This window comes from Cherax quadricarinatus, chromosome 12, assembly GCF_038502225.1.
Source record: "Cherax quadricarinatus isolate ZL_2023a chromosome 12, ASM3850222v1, whole genome shotgun sequence".
Taxonomy (NCBI): domain Eukaryota; kingdom Metazoa; phylum Arthropoda; class Malacostraca; order Decapoda; family Parastacidae; genus Cherax; species Cherax quadricarinatus.
Genome location: NC_091303.1, coordinates 1,694,540 through 1,715,000, shown reverse-complemented (window position 1 = coordinate 1,715,000; position 20,461 = coordinate 1,694,540). Strand labels below are relative to the sequence as shown.

The following is a 20,461-nucleotide window of genomic DNA, read 5'->3' as shown; positions in this document are numbered from 1 at the left end:
CATACTCGAGTCATCCCGGGTATATATGATCTCAAATGGAGTGATGTTCTGGAGAAGGGTTCAGCCAGAGTGAAGTTGCTGCTTTCTGCCCGTCTTGTGGCATAAAAGCTCTCTCTCTCTCTCTCTCTCTCTCTCTCTCTCTCTCTCTCTCTCTCTCTCTCTCTCTCTCTCTCTCTCTCTCTCTCCCTCTCTTTCTCTCTAACGTAATCGACTAACTAATTACATTTCCATGTCAAAACCATAACATAAGCAGAATATGACGCAAACAGCTGAACACCAGAGGGAAAATGGCTCCCACACCCCTCCCTCATATCTCCTGCCACCCTCACCAACCCCCTCCCCACAAATCCCTCTCCCTTACCCAATCTCACAAACCTCTCTGCTATGCATCCCACTCTCCTCTCTTTCCCTACCCAGACTACAGACAATCACTTACCTCCTCTCCCCTCCTCTACTTACACACCAAATCTACCCGACATCCTATTACCGCCTCACCACATGTCTATCTACTATCTCCCCACTCATCACTATACCTTTTCCCCTACCCACTCTACTTTATCCGATCCCAACACGGTCCTCCCTCACTCTCCTCCCCACACACTCTTTCCCATATACACTCCGCCCTAAACATTCTTTCCCCCCACACACACCCTATTTACCATCCCCCCATACGTCCCTCTACCCCCACTCCACACACTCTCCACAACCCTCTCTTCACCGGTGTCTTCTTAAGCAACACTAACTAGACAACATTCTCCCCAAGAGGGTCATTTGCATAAGCACAGTCCTCTGTGATTACAGTTAAGTTATCACCAAAATATTCCGGAGGAGGAAGTCTACTGTCTCCTTGCTGCAGGGTAATATTGCTCCCGACGATATTCTTTGAGGGAGAATGGAGTAGTACCATCTCCTTGCTTCGTGGTAATACTTCCTGCTGCGACACTGCTCGTAAAAATGAAAGAGTCTTACTGTGTTCCTGTTACTGGATAATAACTGTGAAAAAGACGCTAAATGTAAACACAAAGTCAGTTTGCAGTGACCAAAGTTCCAAGATGGGAAATTTTCAAATAAAATGTCCTGAGGTGTTAAGCGTTTGTGTTGTTCCGTGACTAGTCAGTCCGTCTTTATTGTCATAATTCTAGTGGCGACGACAGGCTCACAGAATTAAAAAGTTTTGATCACAAATATTCATGTTCATTGTCAGATTAACTCTGACAGATGCAACACGCTCCTGGTGTTATTTGCAATACATGAATATACTCATTTCTTCTCAACCCATCACATAATTATTTAAAAGTAAGAGAAGTGCCTATATTGAATGGAAAGAAAATCCGATGCTACAAAAGACAATTACCATCCAAATATTGCAACTGCTGGACAAAAATTAGAGATAAAAATCACATCATGATTAAACTTGTAAGCAGAATAGCAGTCAAAAATCACCATTCTATACCCCAATGCAAATGAAAAACTTAGATGATGGACAGATTTCTAAATTCCTTTTCAAACAATAACGACAATATTGGAAAATGATTGCTTAATCCCCCTCGTTCGCCTTAAATTTTCAAATATGTCCAAAAAGCCTTTAACTTCTCTTAAGGATCTAAGTATGTAGTAAAAAATAAAAACAAGTTTTATAGTATTTTGGGAATATACAACTTACTAATATTTTATTTGTTTTGTTAATGAAATGTGAAAAGTTTTAAAAAATCATAAGTTTAGCTCCCTTTCCTATAATATGTTCTTAGGAACTATAAATATCTAAAAAATTTTATTGAAAAAATGAATGTTACTTAGAGAACAAAAGGGCACAATACTGTGACCGGAACAATATACAAAAGACAGAAGAGTGTGACTTAAGAATGGTCGAAGACGGATCGAAATGTCGCCATAAGCTATACCTCTCTCCTATGTGCGGGTTATTTATGTATTAAGCGTTAGTTACTATATAAAAATTACGATAAATCCAACATCATATGTTTTAAGGTGATGAAAGACCTATGAGAAATGGTATTTTTCTAAGTTAAACTCTAAGAAAACATTTTGATTCTAAACTTTTCTTTTCGAATAAGATTACTTAATTGTATTCTGCTAAATCAATGTTCGAAGGAGAGACCATTTTAGACGCTAACATAGTTAACCACAGAATCCAAATATGTTTTATACGTACTAATATATATTATCTTACATTCATGTTAATCGCTAAACCTTTGTAAATAATTTCTACACATGAAGTGACTGAGGTTCGAGAGACAGAAATGATACCGAATGCATATTAGCGCAACAGCTTGAGAAAAGTAGAGCTCCACAGTTGCATAAGTGCATTAACTGCATTGGTAATCACGAATAAAAGTAAGCTCAGATAATTCTGTGAGTGTGACAAAGAAAATCATCACCAAGGTTTGCATCCTGTTGACAACAGTTACCCCTGTGGGATACAGGACACCCACTTGGGTGGTGTACTGTATCAAAGGACGCGTACAGGTGAAGCCCTGTCAACAACGTGGATTCCTGTGCACCACCAATCACCAAAGTGAAGCTTTCAAACAAATATAATCGAACAATTAAAGAACTTTTTTGATTAAGGATTCCAGAAAACTTCTATTCAGAGTTTGACATTATAACAAGTATCAAAATGCAAAAGTACAATCTCATAGAGGTACCTCTCAGTGGGAACTCATTGCTCCTTGGCAGAAAATTCTGCTTATAACCATAGTGCCCTGTTTCAGTAACGAGAGAGTGAGGCATATGACCCTGATATGTACTTGGTTGTCAGTCGACTGTTGTGGAACTCAACGGGAATCATAGTCACACTACTTGGCTTTCTTGGGTTAACCTCTGTTAACACTCAAGTGAGATTAACAATACGAATACAATCTTCTTTGAGCCGCCTTTAATAATAAATGAAAGACGATAGAGTGCTTCACAGATGACGATTTAATAACCAACATTCTTATCAGTGTTGAAAATGTTCAGCAGAATTCCTAAAGAAGGCTTAGGTCTCTTTAGGCAGGAGCTTCTATAATTGTTTTGTGCATGTCATAAATTACAACAATGGTATAATATTAATGACAACAGCAGTTGGGCCTAAGTATTACGGTCCCATTACTAATTAGAGTGGCAGCAGAGAGCCAGACGAAGATATTATTAAAATTGTTCCACGAACCAGAATCAATTTAGATTATGTTCCACAGCATAATTGTTATTGCTCGAAAATTATTTGAAATTCCCATTACTAGCATTCGTACCTCTATTACTATTACAAATAAACAATAACAACAACAGCTTCTAATCCTACTTTTGCTACTACTACTACTTTTATTATTATTACTACTAGTACTTCCATTACTATTATTATTGGTATTACTACTTTTCTATTACTACATTAAGAAGTCTTCAAGACTGACCAGAGACATCGAAGACTCCTCCCCAAAAAGTAGTCAAGAAGAGAAAGAAGAAGAGATAATTTCTTGTAGCTGTTTCCACCGAAAGTACTCGGTGATAAAAAAGCTAAGGCAAAAACGTAAAACAAAACAAGGGGGAGGAAAACCAAAAATCTTGGGAGTAAGATAAAATGTGAAGAAAAATCAACAAAGGGACAATCTCAATTCCACTTCCCCCTTCCAAAAATTCGGTTGGACTTCACATCTTGCTAAACCTCTTTAAACATGTCTCACTGTCTCTCTCTCTCTCTCTCTCTTTATATATATATATATATATATATATATATAATAATATAATATATATATATATAATATATAATATATATATATATATATATACATATTGAAAAAACAGTAGCAAACAGGCAATCTTAACAATGCAGAGCAAACCACATCAGTACTCGGAAAGGACGGCTCAGGAGGCAAATGCAGTCTCTAATCATGTTTGCACTGATAATCATCTATCAAGTATGGCAGCAGCTCAGATCATTGTACCCAACATCAAACATTATATGAATGCCTTTGTAATTCAAGTGATGGAATTTACAAACTCGATATCTATATAATCGTATCAACTTTGTACAATCTTAAGCACGGATGCAATACAAAAATCCCCGGATTTCACATTATGTAACGAGTCCTCGTGAGGATTAAGTGATGTTAGAGCAGTGTTAACATAAGAACATAAGAAAGGAGAAACACTGCAGCAGGCCTGTTGGCCCATACTAGGCAAATCCTTTACAATCCTTCCCACTAACAAAATATTTGCCCAACCCAATTTTCAATGCTACCCAAGAAATAAGTTTTGATGATTCTATTTACTCATCACGCAAGTCTCACTCAAATCCAACCCTTCTCACTCATGTATTTATCTAACCGAAATTTGAAACTGCCCAACGTTTTGGCTTCAATAACCCTACTAGGCAGACTGTTCCATTCATCAACTACCCTATTTCCAAACCAATACTTTCCTATATCCTTTCGAAATCTAACCTTATCTAATTTGAATCCATTATTGCGGGTTCTTTCTTGAAGTGATATCATCAAAACCTTATTTATATCCTCTTTGTTAATACCCATCTTCCACTTGTACACTTCGATCATGTCCCCCCTCATTCTCCACACCTGTCCTTCACGTTTCGCCCTTCTGAGATCCTGCCTGTCTCTTTCGAAAATAGGGTATGCCAGGAAGGTTTAAAATTAATATCCCCTTAGGTAGGCGAAAGTATGCCTGTGTTAGCTTTCCATTTCTCTCTTTCCGGTTTGAGGGTAAACAATGATAGAATGCTCTACATGTGTAACCTATCGGAAATCGAGTCTCATTGTCTGTATCGCCGTATATTGTCTTTTCCAGAAAGTACAGCATCGCTCGTAGGTTGGTGGAGGTGAGAATATGCTCCTCTCATTTCTAAACAAATATTTCGGGTACTAGAGTGATGTAATACTATAAGAGATATATAGTAGTACTGCTTTGATGGTATACTGAAATAAGTAGCTAGTGGCTAATGGTAGTAGTCATTCAATATAGACCCCCACATACGAGTGCGGTTATACAGGTTCATGCAATATACATAAGTGCGAGTTTCCTAGGATAACATATTTGGGAGTTTCCTAGGATAGCCTATAGAGGTCGGGCAGAGGAACTTATCGCCTCTGGGGTCCTGGAATTATGAAACACTGAAACGATCTTGCAGCATTGTAGGTAAATAAGTCGGGATCTTTGTAGACAACACTTTCTAGAACATTCTCGGACGTTTAGTTTAATATTTAAACTTACTTAAAGCCTGAGTGTGTTGGGGTATTTACTACTTATGATTCCATACATCACTCGATAAATTGATGTCGATTAAAAGGCGGTTTTGGGAACAATGCCACTATTCCTTATCATTCTGTAACTAGCTTTCTGTAAACTTTCGAGGTTTCTCCCTCCCCTTGCCTGTAAAGGGAAAGAGGGGACAGGTGGAGGTGGTTGAGGAACGGACAACACCCACACACACTAGACTGTGACATGGCCTGACGCTTTAAGCTTCTGCCTTACCTCAGAGAATTTTTCCTCCTACTATCTGTTGGTAGTCCTGCAACATTGCATAGCTCGTTACGGCACACAGAGAGTACGAAAGATATATATATATATATATATATATATATATATATATATATATAGATATATATATATATATATATATATATATATATATATATATATATATACAGATGGGGTCCACCTCTGGTGTAAATTGTGGGACCCATAGCCTCGGAGAAGTGGATAAAAAGGCTTCAAGGAAGAATATTTGGATTTCTTCCTGAAGCCATTTGAATATTCCACTTCCCCTACCACCCCATATATATATATGCAAAAAAAAAAAAACACTGTGAAAGAATAGAGAAGGCGCTTGGAATTTCTCTATTCTTTCACAGTGGTTGTTTTGCATATTCTCAAATCAGCTCTTTAGTGTGATCTTATTTTATATATATATATATATATATATATATATATATATATATATATATATATTTATATATATATATATATATATAAATATATATATATATATATATATATATATATATATATATATATATATATATATTCAAACAATCGCAGACAGGCGATCTTAATTATGCAAGACAAGCCACGGGGGGTGGACATCTTTAGCTTCAGTACTTTCATACTTCTCAGTGAGTCATCAGGAGCTATGCAATGTTGCAAAGCAGCAACTAAAGGAGTAAGGGGAAGTTTTCTCAGAGTAGCGCAGTGTGGGTCTGTCACTTGCTACAGTCTCTCTCAGAATTTGGGCCAACAATTAGTGCCACCCACTACCACCATCCTCCTCCCCCCATATGGGGTAGGAGGGTTTCGAGACGTCAGGTATTATGAAATTAGATACAATAGCTAGCCCCAAGCTTTTTATAACTGCTTAGAACAGGTCATGTGACTTGAGAAAATACGTTTCTCAGTTGATACTATATATATGGATAGCTATAATATCCACTGAGAAACGTATTTTCTCCAGTCACATGACCTGTTCTAAGCAGTAAGAAAAAGCTTGAGGCTGGTTATTATATCTTCTAATTTCATAATACTTGACATCTCAAAACCCTCCTACCCCATATGGGGGGAAGAGGGTGGTGGTGGTGCGGGGTTGGCGCCAACCGTTGGCCCACATTCTGATAGCTCTAAGCCTTTTGTGTTGCAATCAACACATCATCAGAGCTTGTAATGTTGAAGAAATGAGTAAGAAGTCCAGATAGAAGCGTTCAAGGAAACGACTGTAGCTAGAATGAGATGGTGTCAGAAAGATGAAGGCACCTGACACTAGTCTTTAATACTAAGTTTACTGCGTCTGAGTTGCCTGACATTATTTCTGCCCAGGAGAGAAAGTTAACTCAAAGATCGTGGGATGGTAGGCATACTGCACGATATCTCCAGTGCTCTCAGTTTTTGTCAGGCTAAGAGTTTCATATTAGGTAATTATGAATTTGCTTCGCAGCATAGCTTATAATTCTCATATATTTTATGTATTATGAATGAATTAAGTTAATACAATACTGGAGTAATTTTAAAAATTTGATCAGTTTATATTTTTTCTTTTTTTTTTTACAATACTCGATTCTATTTCTTTCAGTCACTGATTTGAGTGTTACAACTTTCTCAGTTTTTAATCACTCACTGAAGTGATGAAAATCCCTCACACGAATAAACAGAGATCAGGCTCTTGCTGAGTTTTCTTGCAAAATTTATGTTGCTGTAATCATAACTCAAGACTTCTTTCCAGTTTTCCCAAAATAAAATTTATCGTATTTTGTATATGGTATTTTATAGACACAGGTGTCGGCATTTTCGGGGTAAATCTTAATCAAATATTCTCCATACGTAACTTAACCCACTTAAAGAACCTAACCTAACCTAACCTAACCTAGACTAATCAAGGTCAACCTAACCTAACCAAGAATAACACTCATCATTCTTACAAAAACATAACCAGAACTAACAAATTTAACCTACTTTACCTTTATAATATAATCTACACAAACTTGACTTAACCTAAAATACTCAAAATATACTTGACCTAATCTATCTTTATCTCATCTAGCTTAACCTAGCATACCGTAAGCAGCCCTAATGAAACCTGACCTTACCTAATCTACACTAATTATTATTAACCTAACCTAACCTTACCTTACCTAATCTACACTAATTATTATTAACCTAACCTAACATAACCAAATCTAGTTTAACTATACATAACATAAACTAAACTAAAATAGAGTATGTAGAGATCTCTTTTTTAACCTCAAATATACACCTGATTCATGGCGAGAACCTCGCCTTTTATTTAAATATATTGACTGCAAATAGGTTGTAGTCACTGGAGATTCGCTTTTGTTGCCACATTATTTCTTTGTTTATATCCAAATAAATTTGCAAGGGATATTTACCAATTTCCAATAGTATGGCTCCACTTAATGTTTACAAAGCATTTAATCTGCGTTTTGCGACTTTGAAGTGTGAGGGTTTTGAAGGTTTTTATGATGTCAAAGTACACTCACTTGTCACAGTGAAAAATATATATTGTTTTCCAATTCTTTTAAAGTTCGTTATTTTTACACTACATGCGCCAAACGCTTTTTTTTATTACCGAAATATAATCCTAAAGCCTTTGAGCGTTTTAATTCCCCATAAAAATTTTAACATACAAACTCAACATATTTTTTGTGACTTCAACAATCGCACACAAGATTTAACTGTTTTTTTTTAATATTTTTGGAGAACATTTGCATGCTGTCTATACGCATGCGTATATCTGTCTCGTATAACTTGAATAGTTTAAAATTTTAAGGTAAAAAAATCATTATTAAACGTTCAGAAAAACGTTATATTCAATATTAAGATTAATTTGTCTGTTTTCAGTTTTTTTTTTTTTACCAGTTGTGATCACTTTCAGTTTCGCGTTTGATGGGAAAAAAATTTCCTTCTATGCTCTGCAGTTTTTCCTGTGATCGTAAATAAGCTCTAAAACGTTCGCTGTTACTACTGCAAACGTTTACCCATAAACGAAATAGCTGAACGTTCCCCCTTCCTGTGGATCTTCAGTGACGGGAAACGTGACAGTGAATTTTTATTGTTCTCTCCTGTCATTCACTCTCCCTTCTCCCCTCCCTTCAGTCCTCCCTAACCATTCTCTCCTCCCTCCCCTATTCACCTCCCTCCAGTATCTTCCTCCCTCCTCTGTCTTCCTTCCTCTGCCCGTCTCCTCTCTTCTCTTCCTTCTGTCATCCTTGCAACTCCTTTCCCAGGCCTACTTAGTCCTCCCTTTCTACCTACATTATATATATATATATATATATATATATATATATATATATATATATATATATATATATATATTTGCATATATATATATATATATATATATATATTATACATATATATATATATATATATATATATATATATATATATATATATATATATATATATATATATATATATATATATATATATATATATATATATATATATAATAGGCAGGAAAGGAGGAGGAAGGAATGAAGGAGACGGAGGAATGTAGAGTAAGGATCAGGCTAGGGAAAGAAGTATGGGTAGTGGTTTACTAAAAGCAGTAAAGAGTTTTTATGCGGATAGCAAGGCTCAGGTTAGGGTATGTTGGAGAGAGGGGAAGCATTTCCCAGTAAAAGTAGGCCTTAGACAGGGATGGATAATAGCAACATACATACACATACACACACACACACACACACACACACACACACACTCACACACACACACACACACACACACACACACACACACACACACACACACACACACACACACACACACACACACACACACACACACACACACACACACACACACACACACACACACACACACACACACACACACACACACACACACACACACCTTGACCTAGTAGCAACCAGCGAAAGGGGGGAGGGGCTGGAGTTGTGACTCGACTCCCTGCAATCGCAAATATGCGAGTACAAACTGGTTAGTACACACACACACACACACATGTATATATTGGTCCATATTTCTAATTTATATACTTCTTTTTATGGTTACTGCACCGGGAGGAAGGTACTTCTCAGTGTATAAGCACTGAGAGTTTACTTTCATCCTTCCTTAAAAATTACCTTTTCCTCGACTGGTTGTATTCGGGTTACATGCAGCCTTAACGACCCTCGCATACTCGAAATGCTTTAAACCCAATGAACCAAATGGTCAATGTAAATAGTGGAGAATTTCGACTTTAAAAAAAAAATCTCCTACCTGTTATCCTTGACCTTTGCACGAGTGAGAAGCCACAGTTGCTCACCTGTAGATAGGCGTCCCAGCTGATCCTCGGTACCACAGGATGAGAACCACTCTGTCATTGGCCAGCGTAGAGGTGACGTCACATGGCAGTCGAGCTCGTTCTTGTACCATAGCCATGGCTGACGCGTACACAGCTGAGGAGAGAAAGAGAGACTATGAGAGTACGGGAGAGAGAGAGAGAGAGAGAGAGAGAGAGAGAGAGAGAGAGAGAGAGAGAGAGAGAGAGAGAGAGATATAGAGAGATAGAGAGAGAGATACAGAGAGAGAGAGAGAGAGAGAGAGAGAGAGAGAGAGAGAGAGAGAGAGAGAGAGAGAGAGAGAGAGAGAGAGAGAGAGAGAGAGAGAGAGAGAGAGAGAGAGAGAGAGAGAGAGAGAGAGAGAGATAGAGAGAGAACGTACTGGCCATAGGGTGATGGGAGTGGATGGGGGAGGGGGAGAAGAGAGAGAGAGGAGATTACGGTCAGCCCAGGCGACAGAAACGACACAATTACGGGGAATATGACGAGGGTCTTATGGCAACATCAGCACACGGCTTGGCGTTACGGCTGACCCCCCGGGATCAATGACTGGGCCCCACTGCCGATCACTAGGTTTTAGAACCCCACCATTGCACTCCTCTTGGTTTCAGAACCTCCAGTGTTGTTCTCTGGGTTTTAGAATACACCACAGTTGTTCTCTGGGCCTTTGATACCAACAGTGCTGCTTTCTGAGACTCACAGCAATTCACTGCTGCTGGTTGTCTTTCAAAATCCTTCACTCATGTTGGATTTTAAAACCACCTCACACTTAGGCTTTCTGGGTTTTAAAACCCACTACCAAGGCCAGCCCTGTGAGTTTTTAAGAACCCACTACCAAGCCTCAGTCGTGGGTTCTAAACCCACGACTGAGGCTTTTTGTGCTTTGGAGCCTACCACTGCTTCTTTCTCAGTAATTGATCCGTGTAAAAAAAAGGAGTTACCTATTCGCGATTTTGCTGACAGGGTACTGAAAATCTCACCTAGTATTACCACCAAGCCCCTGGAAGAAAGTACATTCAAGAGCATTCTTTGTAAACCTTATTATTTTTTATTAACACATCGGCCGTTTCCCACCAAGGCAGGGTGGCCCGAAAAAGAAAAACTTTCATCACTCACTCCATCACTGTCTTGCCAGAGGCGCACTTACACTACAGTTATAAAACTGCTACATTAACACCCCTCCTTCAGAGTGCAGACACCGTACTTCCCATCTCCAGGACTCAAGTCCGGCCTGCCGGTTTCCCTGAATTCCTTCATAAATGTTACCTTGCTTACACTCCAACAACACGTCAAGTCCTGAAAACCATTTGTCTCCATTCGCTCCTGTCTAACACGCTCACACATGCTTGCTGGAAGACCAGGCCCCTCTCACACAAAACCTTCTTCACCCCCTCCCTCCAACTTTTCCTAGGCAGACCCCTACACCGCCTTCCCTCCATTACAGATTTGCATACTCTCTAAGTCATTCTATTTTGTTCCATCCTCTCTACATGTCCAAACCATTTCAATAACCCCTCCTCAGCCCTTTGGACAATAGTTATGGTAATCCCACAACTCCTCCAAATCTCCAAACTACGGATTCTCTGCATTATATTCACACCACACGTTGCCCTCAGACATGACGTGTCCACTGCCTCCAGCCGTCTCCTTGTTCCAGCATTCACAACCCATGCCTCACACCTATACAAGAGCATTGGTATAATTATACTCTTATACATTCCCCTCTTTGCTTTCATGGATAAAGTTCTCTTTCTCCATAGACTCCTCAATGCACCACTCACCTTTTTCCCCTCATCAGTTCTATGATTCACCTCATCCTTCATAGACCCATCTGCTGACACGTCCACTCTCAGATATCTGAACACATTCACCTCCTCCATACTCTCTCCCTTCAATTCAGTTTTTATACAAAAAAAATTACTTACAGCCATTAAAGTACATTTCTAGAGTTTATTTCTCCCCTTAGAGAACATATCTAAATGACTGTTTTTTTTTAGATTAATGACTTGAGTTTTCTCTATGATATCCATGTAGACACTAGGGGCTGTATAACATTTCTGGCTTCTAGAAGTTCACAGCTCCGTATTTTACCTATTAATAACGCCTAAAATGCATTTATTGAGGCAATTAAAGAAAAAGGTTACTATTATGGACATCGATAATACGAGATGTATACACATTCACGATTAGAAAAGCACAGTTACGAAGACAGAAAATCAACATCATACGTTGTGTCACACGGCCTTGAGATGGAGCTGGAGGACATGTCATACTGTGTAATCTGTGTAATAATACCCTTCTTTGTATTAATAATAACAATATTCTGTAATTCAATTTGGCGGTATTGTTAAGTTATCGAGCTATACACATATATTTCTTAGAAACTTATGAAAGTGTCATAAAACTTACAAGCTACTTAAACCACGTTATTATGTGTTTATCATATTACAGAGAAATTTATAGTGTTATTTATGCGATATGGAGTTTTTAAGTTTGTGTGCTTTGTACTCCTCTGAAACCCATGGACTCTTATAGAATAAAGAAATTGAGAAAACTTTGTACCTAAGTGGTGTACGGTGGCATGGACGATAAATCGGTATTGCAAATTGACCGTCATGTAGGTCGAAACGTAGGCCAGATTAGTACAGGAATGTTGTTATCGTGATGGTCATGTGAGTGGGAATACGGCCAGATTAGTTTAGGAATGACGCCAATGTTACTAACGTTTCCATATCACGCTTTGTTTATGCAATTTGTTTTATGTCTCATCTGACCGTATACTATAAGGTGAAAGAAAACGTACAAAATAGAATGCACAAAACTAGATGGCATTCACATGGAAATTCCTAGTGCTAAACAGAAATTTGAGGATTTTTTTGACTGTGTTATAATCAATGCTTCTCAGTCTTATAAGTATGAATTCTTTCATTATTTTCCAGCATTTTTTCCATTTAAGTAATCTATCATCTTGTTCGTTACCTTTTATTTAAATTCACTTTTCCATTCCATAGCATCAAAGAATTTTCTCATCCTCTGAAATCTATTTTCATCCTTGCTCATCTTCTGTTGTGCTCCTCTTCATGTGTACTGCCATTGTTTTTGCATTGTTAATAAAAGCTACATATGTTAATCAATGTCTTTTGGTATGACATGTGTACTTTCCGAGCTGAGCTTAGTAACTTGTACCTGGTGGTGTAGAGCTCAGAATCCGGGACTCGAACTTTGCATGAAGCCGATCGGCGAAGATTATTCTTGTGTAAAGCAGATATGGAGTTGCTTTGCATTTCCTCATGATCGAGTTCAGTCCACTTGTAGCCTTTACATTGTAAAAGGCCTTTCATTAAAAAGGTCTTTGTATCTAACTGGGTGTTTATATTCTGTCTGTGCAGTCTTGTTCTAGATTCTCACGTGTCAAACCGTTTGTCATTGTATCCCAGGTTAATGTCCTGGGTAACTTGTTAGCCGTGGAAAAACAAGAAACTCATAAACCTGGACAAAAAACATTGAAGTGTCTTGAAATTCTTTATGTTCTTGATCAGGTCTGAGCTTTAATCCGGACCTGATTAGCTGTTTAAACTCCTGAATACAGTTTATATATTTAGCAGTCGTACATTCGTCCTCGTTGTTATCGTTTTCATGTGCGCTCCGAGAGAAAAGTTAATTGTAAAATCGGCTCTCTGGTTTCTTTCTATATCCGGTGTCTGATGTTGCTTATCACATAGGTGATTACTGTTGTAATATGATAAAAGCGATAGGCATCTTTATTATTTTGCATTTATGATGGTTAAATTCCATCCACCTTTATTTGAACTATATTTGTTCAAGCTTTTTATTCCTTGCAGTCTTATTCTGTTAATAATCTTCTCATCAGCATTTATTATCAGCATGCAACGAAGTGCAAGATTCAGTTAAATCTGATTGCTTATTTTAAAATATCAGATATAAGGGTATCCTGTAGATACTCCTTGAACCATTTAAGGCGCAGTTATTCAGTCTAATTCCACAGTGATTCTGTCATCATAGCTTGTGCCTCTAGTTTGTGGACAAGTCTTTGATGAGGAAGAGTGTAAAAATTTTTTAGATATTTTTAGATATTCAGTCTCTTTATTCTTCTTTGTACTGCCTGATTTACGCCAATATTTCACTGAATTCCATTAGGTTCGTAAGACAGGATTTACCGTCTCTAAACCAGTGCTGGTGCTCCATGATGAAGATATTTCTCCCCAGATGTTACACCAATCTTCTTGTTCCTTTCCATATTTTTGAAGTTTGGTGCCCACTGTTCGCCTTCCAGCGGTTTGGTGGATCTTGTCTTTCCAGTGACTTATTGTAAACTCTTGCCAGTAACTCGGCAAGATGATCTTTCATCATAGGCGCTTTATAATATTAGATTATCAGAGATTAATCAAGAATGACGACGATGACTGAAATTCTTTTCAGTTATTTTCGAAAGTGGTTATTCAACATTAATTGAAACAAGTGTTTAATTATTGCAGCTCTGGACACTAGTAGCTGCTACCATGTCAATATCATTCTTCTTTAGTTTTTCACCTTTTCCCTGATAAGGGACAAACCTCCAATTTCACAATACATTCTTTATGAATAGACAGAAGAATAAACAATAAGGAATAAACAGTAGAATGAACGAGGGGAATCAAACCGTGGTCATGATGTGAAGTAGATCCAACACTTTACCACTGAGCTATGAATCTCTCAAAACATAGATTTAAAAAACAGAACATCCGTTCCTGTTTCTGTCAGCTGTGTACCAGCTGTGACCCTACTGTCTCTTCCCACATCCCCAGAAACTTTCATGGTAAATCTATTCTCACACCCCTCTAAGCCGTATGGAATATAAATTTATGGTCTATATTGGTCTATTTTGAGTTTATAGACAATACGGTTCTGAGGGGTGTGAAAATAGATTTGCCATGAAAGCTTTTGTAGCTGAGGGAGGAGATACAAATAGTGCCGGTGACGGAAACATGAACAGAAGTTCTGTTTCGGAAATCTTCCTATTGAAAGCCTCATAGTTCAGCGGTAAAGTGCTGAACCTGTTACGTCCCAGGACCATAGTTTGATCCCCCGTCCATTTTTCTGCTGCGGAGGCGTTATTATTATTATTATTATTATTATTATTATATATATATATATATATATATATATATATATATATATATATATATATATATATATATATATATATATATATTTATACATATATATATATATATATATATATATATATATATATATATATATATATATATATATATATATATATATATATATATATTTACATCCATATGCTCTTGCTGTATCGTCCAAGTCGACAAAATCTAAATCTGGGGTTGCAAGCAACAGTAGACTGACTGAGACACACGAATCTAGTTACAGCTGTGTGTGTGTGTGTGTGTGTGTGTGTGTGTGTGTGTGTGTGTGTGTGTGTGTGTGTGTGTGTGTGTGTGTGTGTGTGTGTGTGTGTGTGTGTGTGTGAGCGTGCGTATTGGGGTCGAGTTTCAGCTCCTGGCCCCGCCTCTGTTTGCCGCTGCTGTGTTCACTCTCTACTGACTGCGTGACCCCTGTGTCGTACCCACTGAAGCTGTGTGTATGTGTATTTATGTGTGTGTATGACCTCTATGTGTGTGTGTTTGCGCATGTGTTTATGCATACATGTTTATATATTTATTTTTCTTTATGCGTTTTCCAGCAGCAGAATTTTGAGAATACCGCTTACTATGCAATTTGAATCCATAACTCTTCCCTCTGAGGCAACGCCTGCACGCGCATGGAATTTATGGAAGAGAAACACTGTGACATATTTTTCTCCATTCTTGTTTCACTTTCTACAGCCTCGGTACAACCCGCTTCCCTTCCTCCCTCCTCCAGCATAGACATTAAAAGATATTTTAAAGGAAGAGAAAACATTTTTTTTTCCTTTTCTTGTTATATGTTAAGCTGCTGAAGTATGAAATATGAGAGAATGTGAATGTCAGTGAAGACATACAAGAGAGACTCACTGACGCTGTCCTCTGATATACATGGCAGGGAATTACTGCCACTGTCCTTCCAGTCAAACATAGTGGAATCATTGACACTCTCAGCTCAGACATACAGGAAAGTGTCGCCCTAAGATATATATATATATATATATATATATATATATATATATATATATATATATATATATATATATATATATATATATAAATATATATATATATATATATATATATATATATATATATATATATATATATATATATATATATATATATATATATACATATATATATATATATATATATATATATATATATATATATATATATATATATATATATATATATATATATATATATTAGCAATTTGGAGGGATATGTTGTGTATCTTTATACGTACATGCTTCTAAACTGTTGTGTTCTGAGTACCTCTGCAAAATCAGTGATTATGTGTGAGTGAGGTGAAAGTGTTGAATGATGATGAAAGTATTTTCTTTTTGAGGATTTTCTTTCTTTTTGGGTCACCCTGCCTCGGTGGGAGACGGCCGACTTGTTGAAAAAAAAAAAAAAAAAAAAATATATATATATATATATATATATATATATATATATATATATATATATATATATATATATATATATATATATATATATATATATATATACATGTATATATATATATATATATATATATATATATATATATATATATATATATATATATATATATATATATATATATATGTATAAGCAGAGTAGTAACCTGTATGTAGAAGAAATTACACCCTTATAAAGGAAATTATTCTGCTAGGCGTTGCGACAGTTACCGGGAAGAAGTGTGTTGTACTCCTGTGTGGGGTATCGCAGCAGCGTACTGATTTGAAAAGTGGGGAATTGCAGTGAGAGGTTTTAAACAGAAATGTCCGTGAAATGTAGAATGAATTTCATCAGGACTCTGATCATCAAAGAAGTGAGTTGACAATGAACGAAGGACATGAAAGGAACAATTTTAAAGCTTACAATAGATTCGAGAACAGATTTTGGAGTGGGAGCGAGGCTTAGATGGCGAGCAGGGATGCCTGCGGATGCATGATGAATACAGAACAGCATCAGAGTGAAAGGCAAAAGAACATTAGTGTGATCTATCGCTCATTTTGGAACAAACAACAGGAAAATGTAGAAAAACGTCATAACAGGAACAAACTCATTCATCAAACAGCAGTGAATGATCATCGGTTATACATCAAAGAATGTGCCAAGTAAAAAAGATATGGTTATATGGTAAATTTAATAAAGTATTCTGAGATTATCCTATTATCTTTCACAACAATATCAAAATTTTTTAAAGAACTGCAGCCAATAAATTTTTTTTTTCAAGTTGGTTATAAAAAAGAATATTAGTATCAACCATTATAAATATTAGATTGACCACGGTTAGGTTAGATAAGAACTTTTTTTTTCTAGTTGACCGATCCAGTAAAGAGCATATGCATTATTAATATTTTTTGCCAGTTGGAAAAAGTCATAGTCAGCGAGGACACATATTCTCTTGTTGATGTCTGGAAAGTTTACTTAAACTATGCTGTAAAAATTAGCAGATATATAATGAATGGAGAGTTTTCTTAAATTTCTTTCTCAAGCCAAAAGCTGAAGAGACAATAATCAAGCATAAAATAATATGAAACGATTATAAAAACAAATAAAAAAAATAAAGAGAAAAGCATATTACAAAATGTTATGATGAGTAAGAAATTGGAAAAGAAAAGTATGTTGGGTTGTCAGTGAGATGTGGACGAGCGAAATTAATCTTGAGTTCCCTGGGTTGCCTCTCCATTGTTGTTGTTGCTTTGTTCGTCAGGGAAAATCTTTTGACACGGATCTTTGTCCTGCGATGATCTGTTCAGTGGTGCCAGAACTACGGAGACATCACGGAAGTGTTTAAGGATCCATGTGAAGGTGCTAAAGTCATTGTCTCTCTGGTCGATTATACCAACAATGCTTTTGGTTTATCGGTCTGAGACAGTATCGTGAATATTTTTTCGCTGTGGTACTCTCGTAGTGGCGTGTAAGACCCACAACTACACTGATCTCATCATCTCACTAACAAGTAACCCATCATCGACCCGTCTGGTTAGTCGCACACCCATAAAACCATGGGCTGGAAGTAACCTCCATGACCGCGGGCTGGTAGTAACCTCCACGACCGCGGGCTGGTAGTAACCTCCACGAATGCGGGCTGGTAGTAACCTCCACGAATGCGGGCTGGTAGTAATCTCCACTACCGCTGGCTGGTAGTAACCTCCATGACCGCGGGCTGGTAGTAACCTCCATGACCGTGGGCTGGTAGTAACCTCCACGAATGTGGGCTGGTAGTAACCTCCACGAATGCGGGCTGGTAGTAACCTCCACGAATGCGGGCTGGTAGTAACCTCCACGAATGCGGGCTGGTAGTAATCTCCACTACCGCTGGCTGGTAGTAACCTCCATGACCGCGGGCTGGTAGTAACCTCCATGACCGTGGGCTGGTAGTAACCTCCACGAATGTGGGCTGGTAGTAACCTCCACGAATGCGGGCTGGTAGTAACCTCCACGAATGCGGGCTGGTAGTAACCTCCACGAATGCGGGCTGGTAGTAACCTCCACGACCGAGGGTTGGTAGTAACCTCCACGACCGCGGGCTGGTAGTAACCTCCAGGACCGCCGGCTGGTAGTAACCTCCAGGACCGCCGGCTGGTAGTAACCTCCAGGACCGCCGGCTGGTAGTAACCTCCACGACCGCGGGTTGGTAGTAACCTCTACGACCGCGGGCTGGTAGTAACCTCCAGGACCGCTGGCTGGTAGTAACCTCCATGACTGCACAAACCATCTACACCATCCGGTATCATCCACCTCCATTAATATAAATTATTCCCTTTGCACTGTCACGTTTCAAAATTGCCTTTGTTGTATTTATAAGTTCAGCAGGATATACAAGCTTTCTGCACTGTGGGTATAAAACAAAGAGCCAGTATACATCATTTTAAAATTAAATATTTATTGGTATTCATTCACGGAGTGTGTGTGTAATTGTGTGAGTTTTAAACATGTGGGTAAATATGTAAGTGTGTGTGTACTCGCTGGGTCGATTCTCAGCTGCTGGGCCCACCTTTTTATTTAATAATTGTCCTCGTGAGCTTTAGCCTGGTGGTTAAAGCTCTCGCTTCACGCGGTGGGTTCGATTCCCAGCGAGGGTAGAAACATTGGGTGTGTTTCTTTACACCGGCTGTCTATGTAAAATGAGTAACTGGATGTTAGTCGACTAGCGTGGGTCGCATCCTGCGACAAAACTGAACCAATTTTCTCAAAATGCTCTGAATATCAAGTATGTCATTGCTGTCAGCTAAGCCTGTATACCTTGTACCTGTACTTGTAGTAAAGGTATTATTATTGTTATTATTATTATTATTATTATTATTATTATTATTATTATTATTATTATTATTATTATTATTATTATTATAACTCTTGAAACAGTTTAAAGAACTTTGTTCCACGTCTGTCTCATCCAGTGCTCTCCACACGGAGTATCCAGTGAGTCATAATGATGTTTTCCCAGGTTCTCCTCTTTTTCAGTGTAATTACGTTTAATTAATTCCTCTTGACATTCTTTGAAGTCAACTCCTCTTAGCTTCAGTGCTTGTCATCCTGCGAGATTCAGAAAGTTTTCTAGTTCCTGTACATATCTGCTCAAGTAGTGCTTTGTACTAGATAACTGGTCAGATACGCATTATATATATAGACCAGGAGGACCATTTGTGGAAGTAATTGACAGTCTTAAAGTCTGCCAAACACGCACAGACACAACCATTATTCGGCTTATGTATACCGCTGGTTACATACTTGGCGTTATGCTTACGTCTAGGTCATTTTCTTATTCGAGGTTAGTAGCTTTTATGCTCCAAATCTATATTACTTCTCTGGTTTTGTTTCTTTGCTTCCTGGATATTCATAAACTGCATTTGTTGCAGTTGAAATCCATTCCAGTAGTCTATTCAAGTCTTTTTTTAGTCTTTCCTGCGTCTCCAGTATTTATTCTCATTAGCTTTGTATCGTCTATAAACAGGGACACTTAGGACCCGTCAGGCATACCATTGTGTATATCAGTAACTGGATAGGTTCCGAAGGGGAAGCTTGTAGCATACCATTCGATACATCCGTTCAACCCGAAGCCTCTTCCTGACCCATCAATCACAGTATCTTTCCGCTGGTATTAATCCATGACCAGCAAAGTACATTTTTAGTTTTCACTGTCTGTTCCTCCAGATTGTTGAACTCTCTTATGAGGGACAGTGTCAAATACCACCTTAGAGTCCAGTAGTATAGAGTTTATTCATCCCTCTCTTTCCTTTTTAATTTGTGATACCCACTCAGAGAACTTCAATAGTTTTGGGAGACATGGTTTAATTTCCCTAGACCCGTGTTCGCTATCGTTCGTTGATGACTGAATGCTTTTTTTTAATTGTTTTCACCGTTTTCTTTATTACATTTTCTGTTATCTTAGATAGTATGCATGCATGGAAAGGATACCAGCCTGTAGGTCGGTGCTGCCTGTTTATCTCCTTGCTTGAATATTGGAAAAACATTCGTGATTTTCCAGTTTTCTTGCATGCCCCATAT

General features: G+C 37.8%; 1 protein-coding gene across 2 annotated transcripts in view; it reads right to left on the bottom strand.

Annotated features, from left to right (window-relative positions):
- LOC128686650 (nephrin) overlaps positions 1-20,461 on the bottom strand; it is a 703,712-nt gene that overhangs the window by 250,033 nt on the left and 433,218 nt on the right. For both annotated transcript variants that reach the window (XM_070084202.1, XM_053773653.2), the window contains one exon: positions 9,788-9,920. In XM_070084202.1, coding sequence (XP_069940303.1) covers positions 9,788-9,903 — 116 coding nt within the window. In that variant the 5' untranslated portion in view covers positions 9,904-9,920. The remainder of the gene's footprint in view (positions 1-9,787; positions 9,921-20,461) is intronic.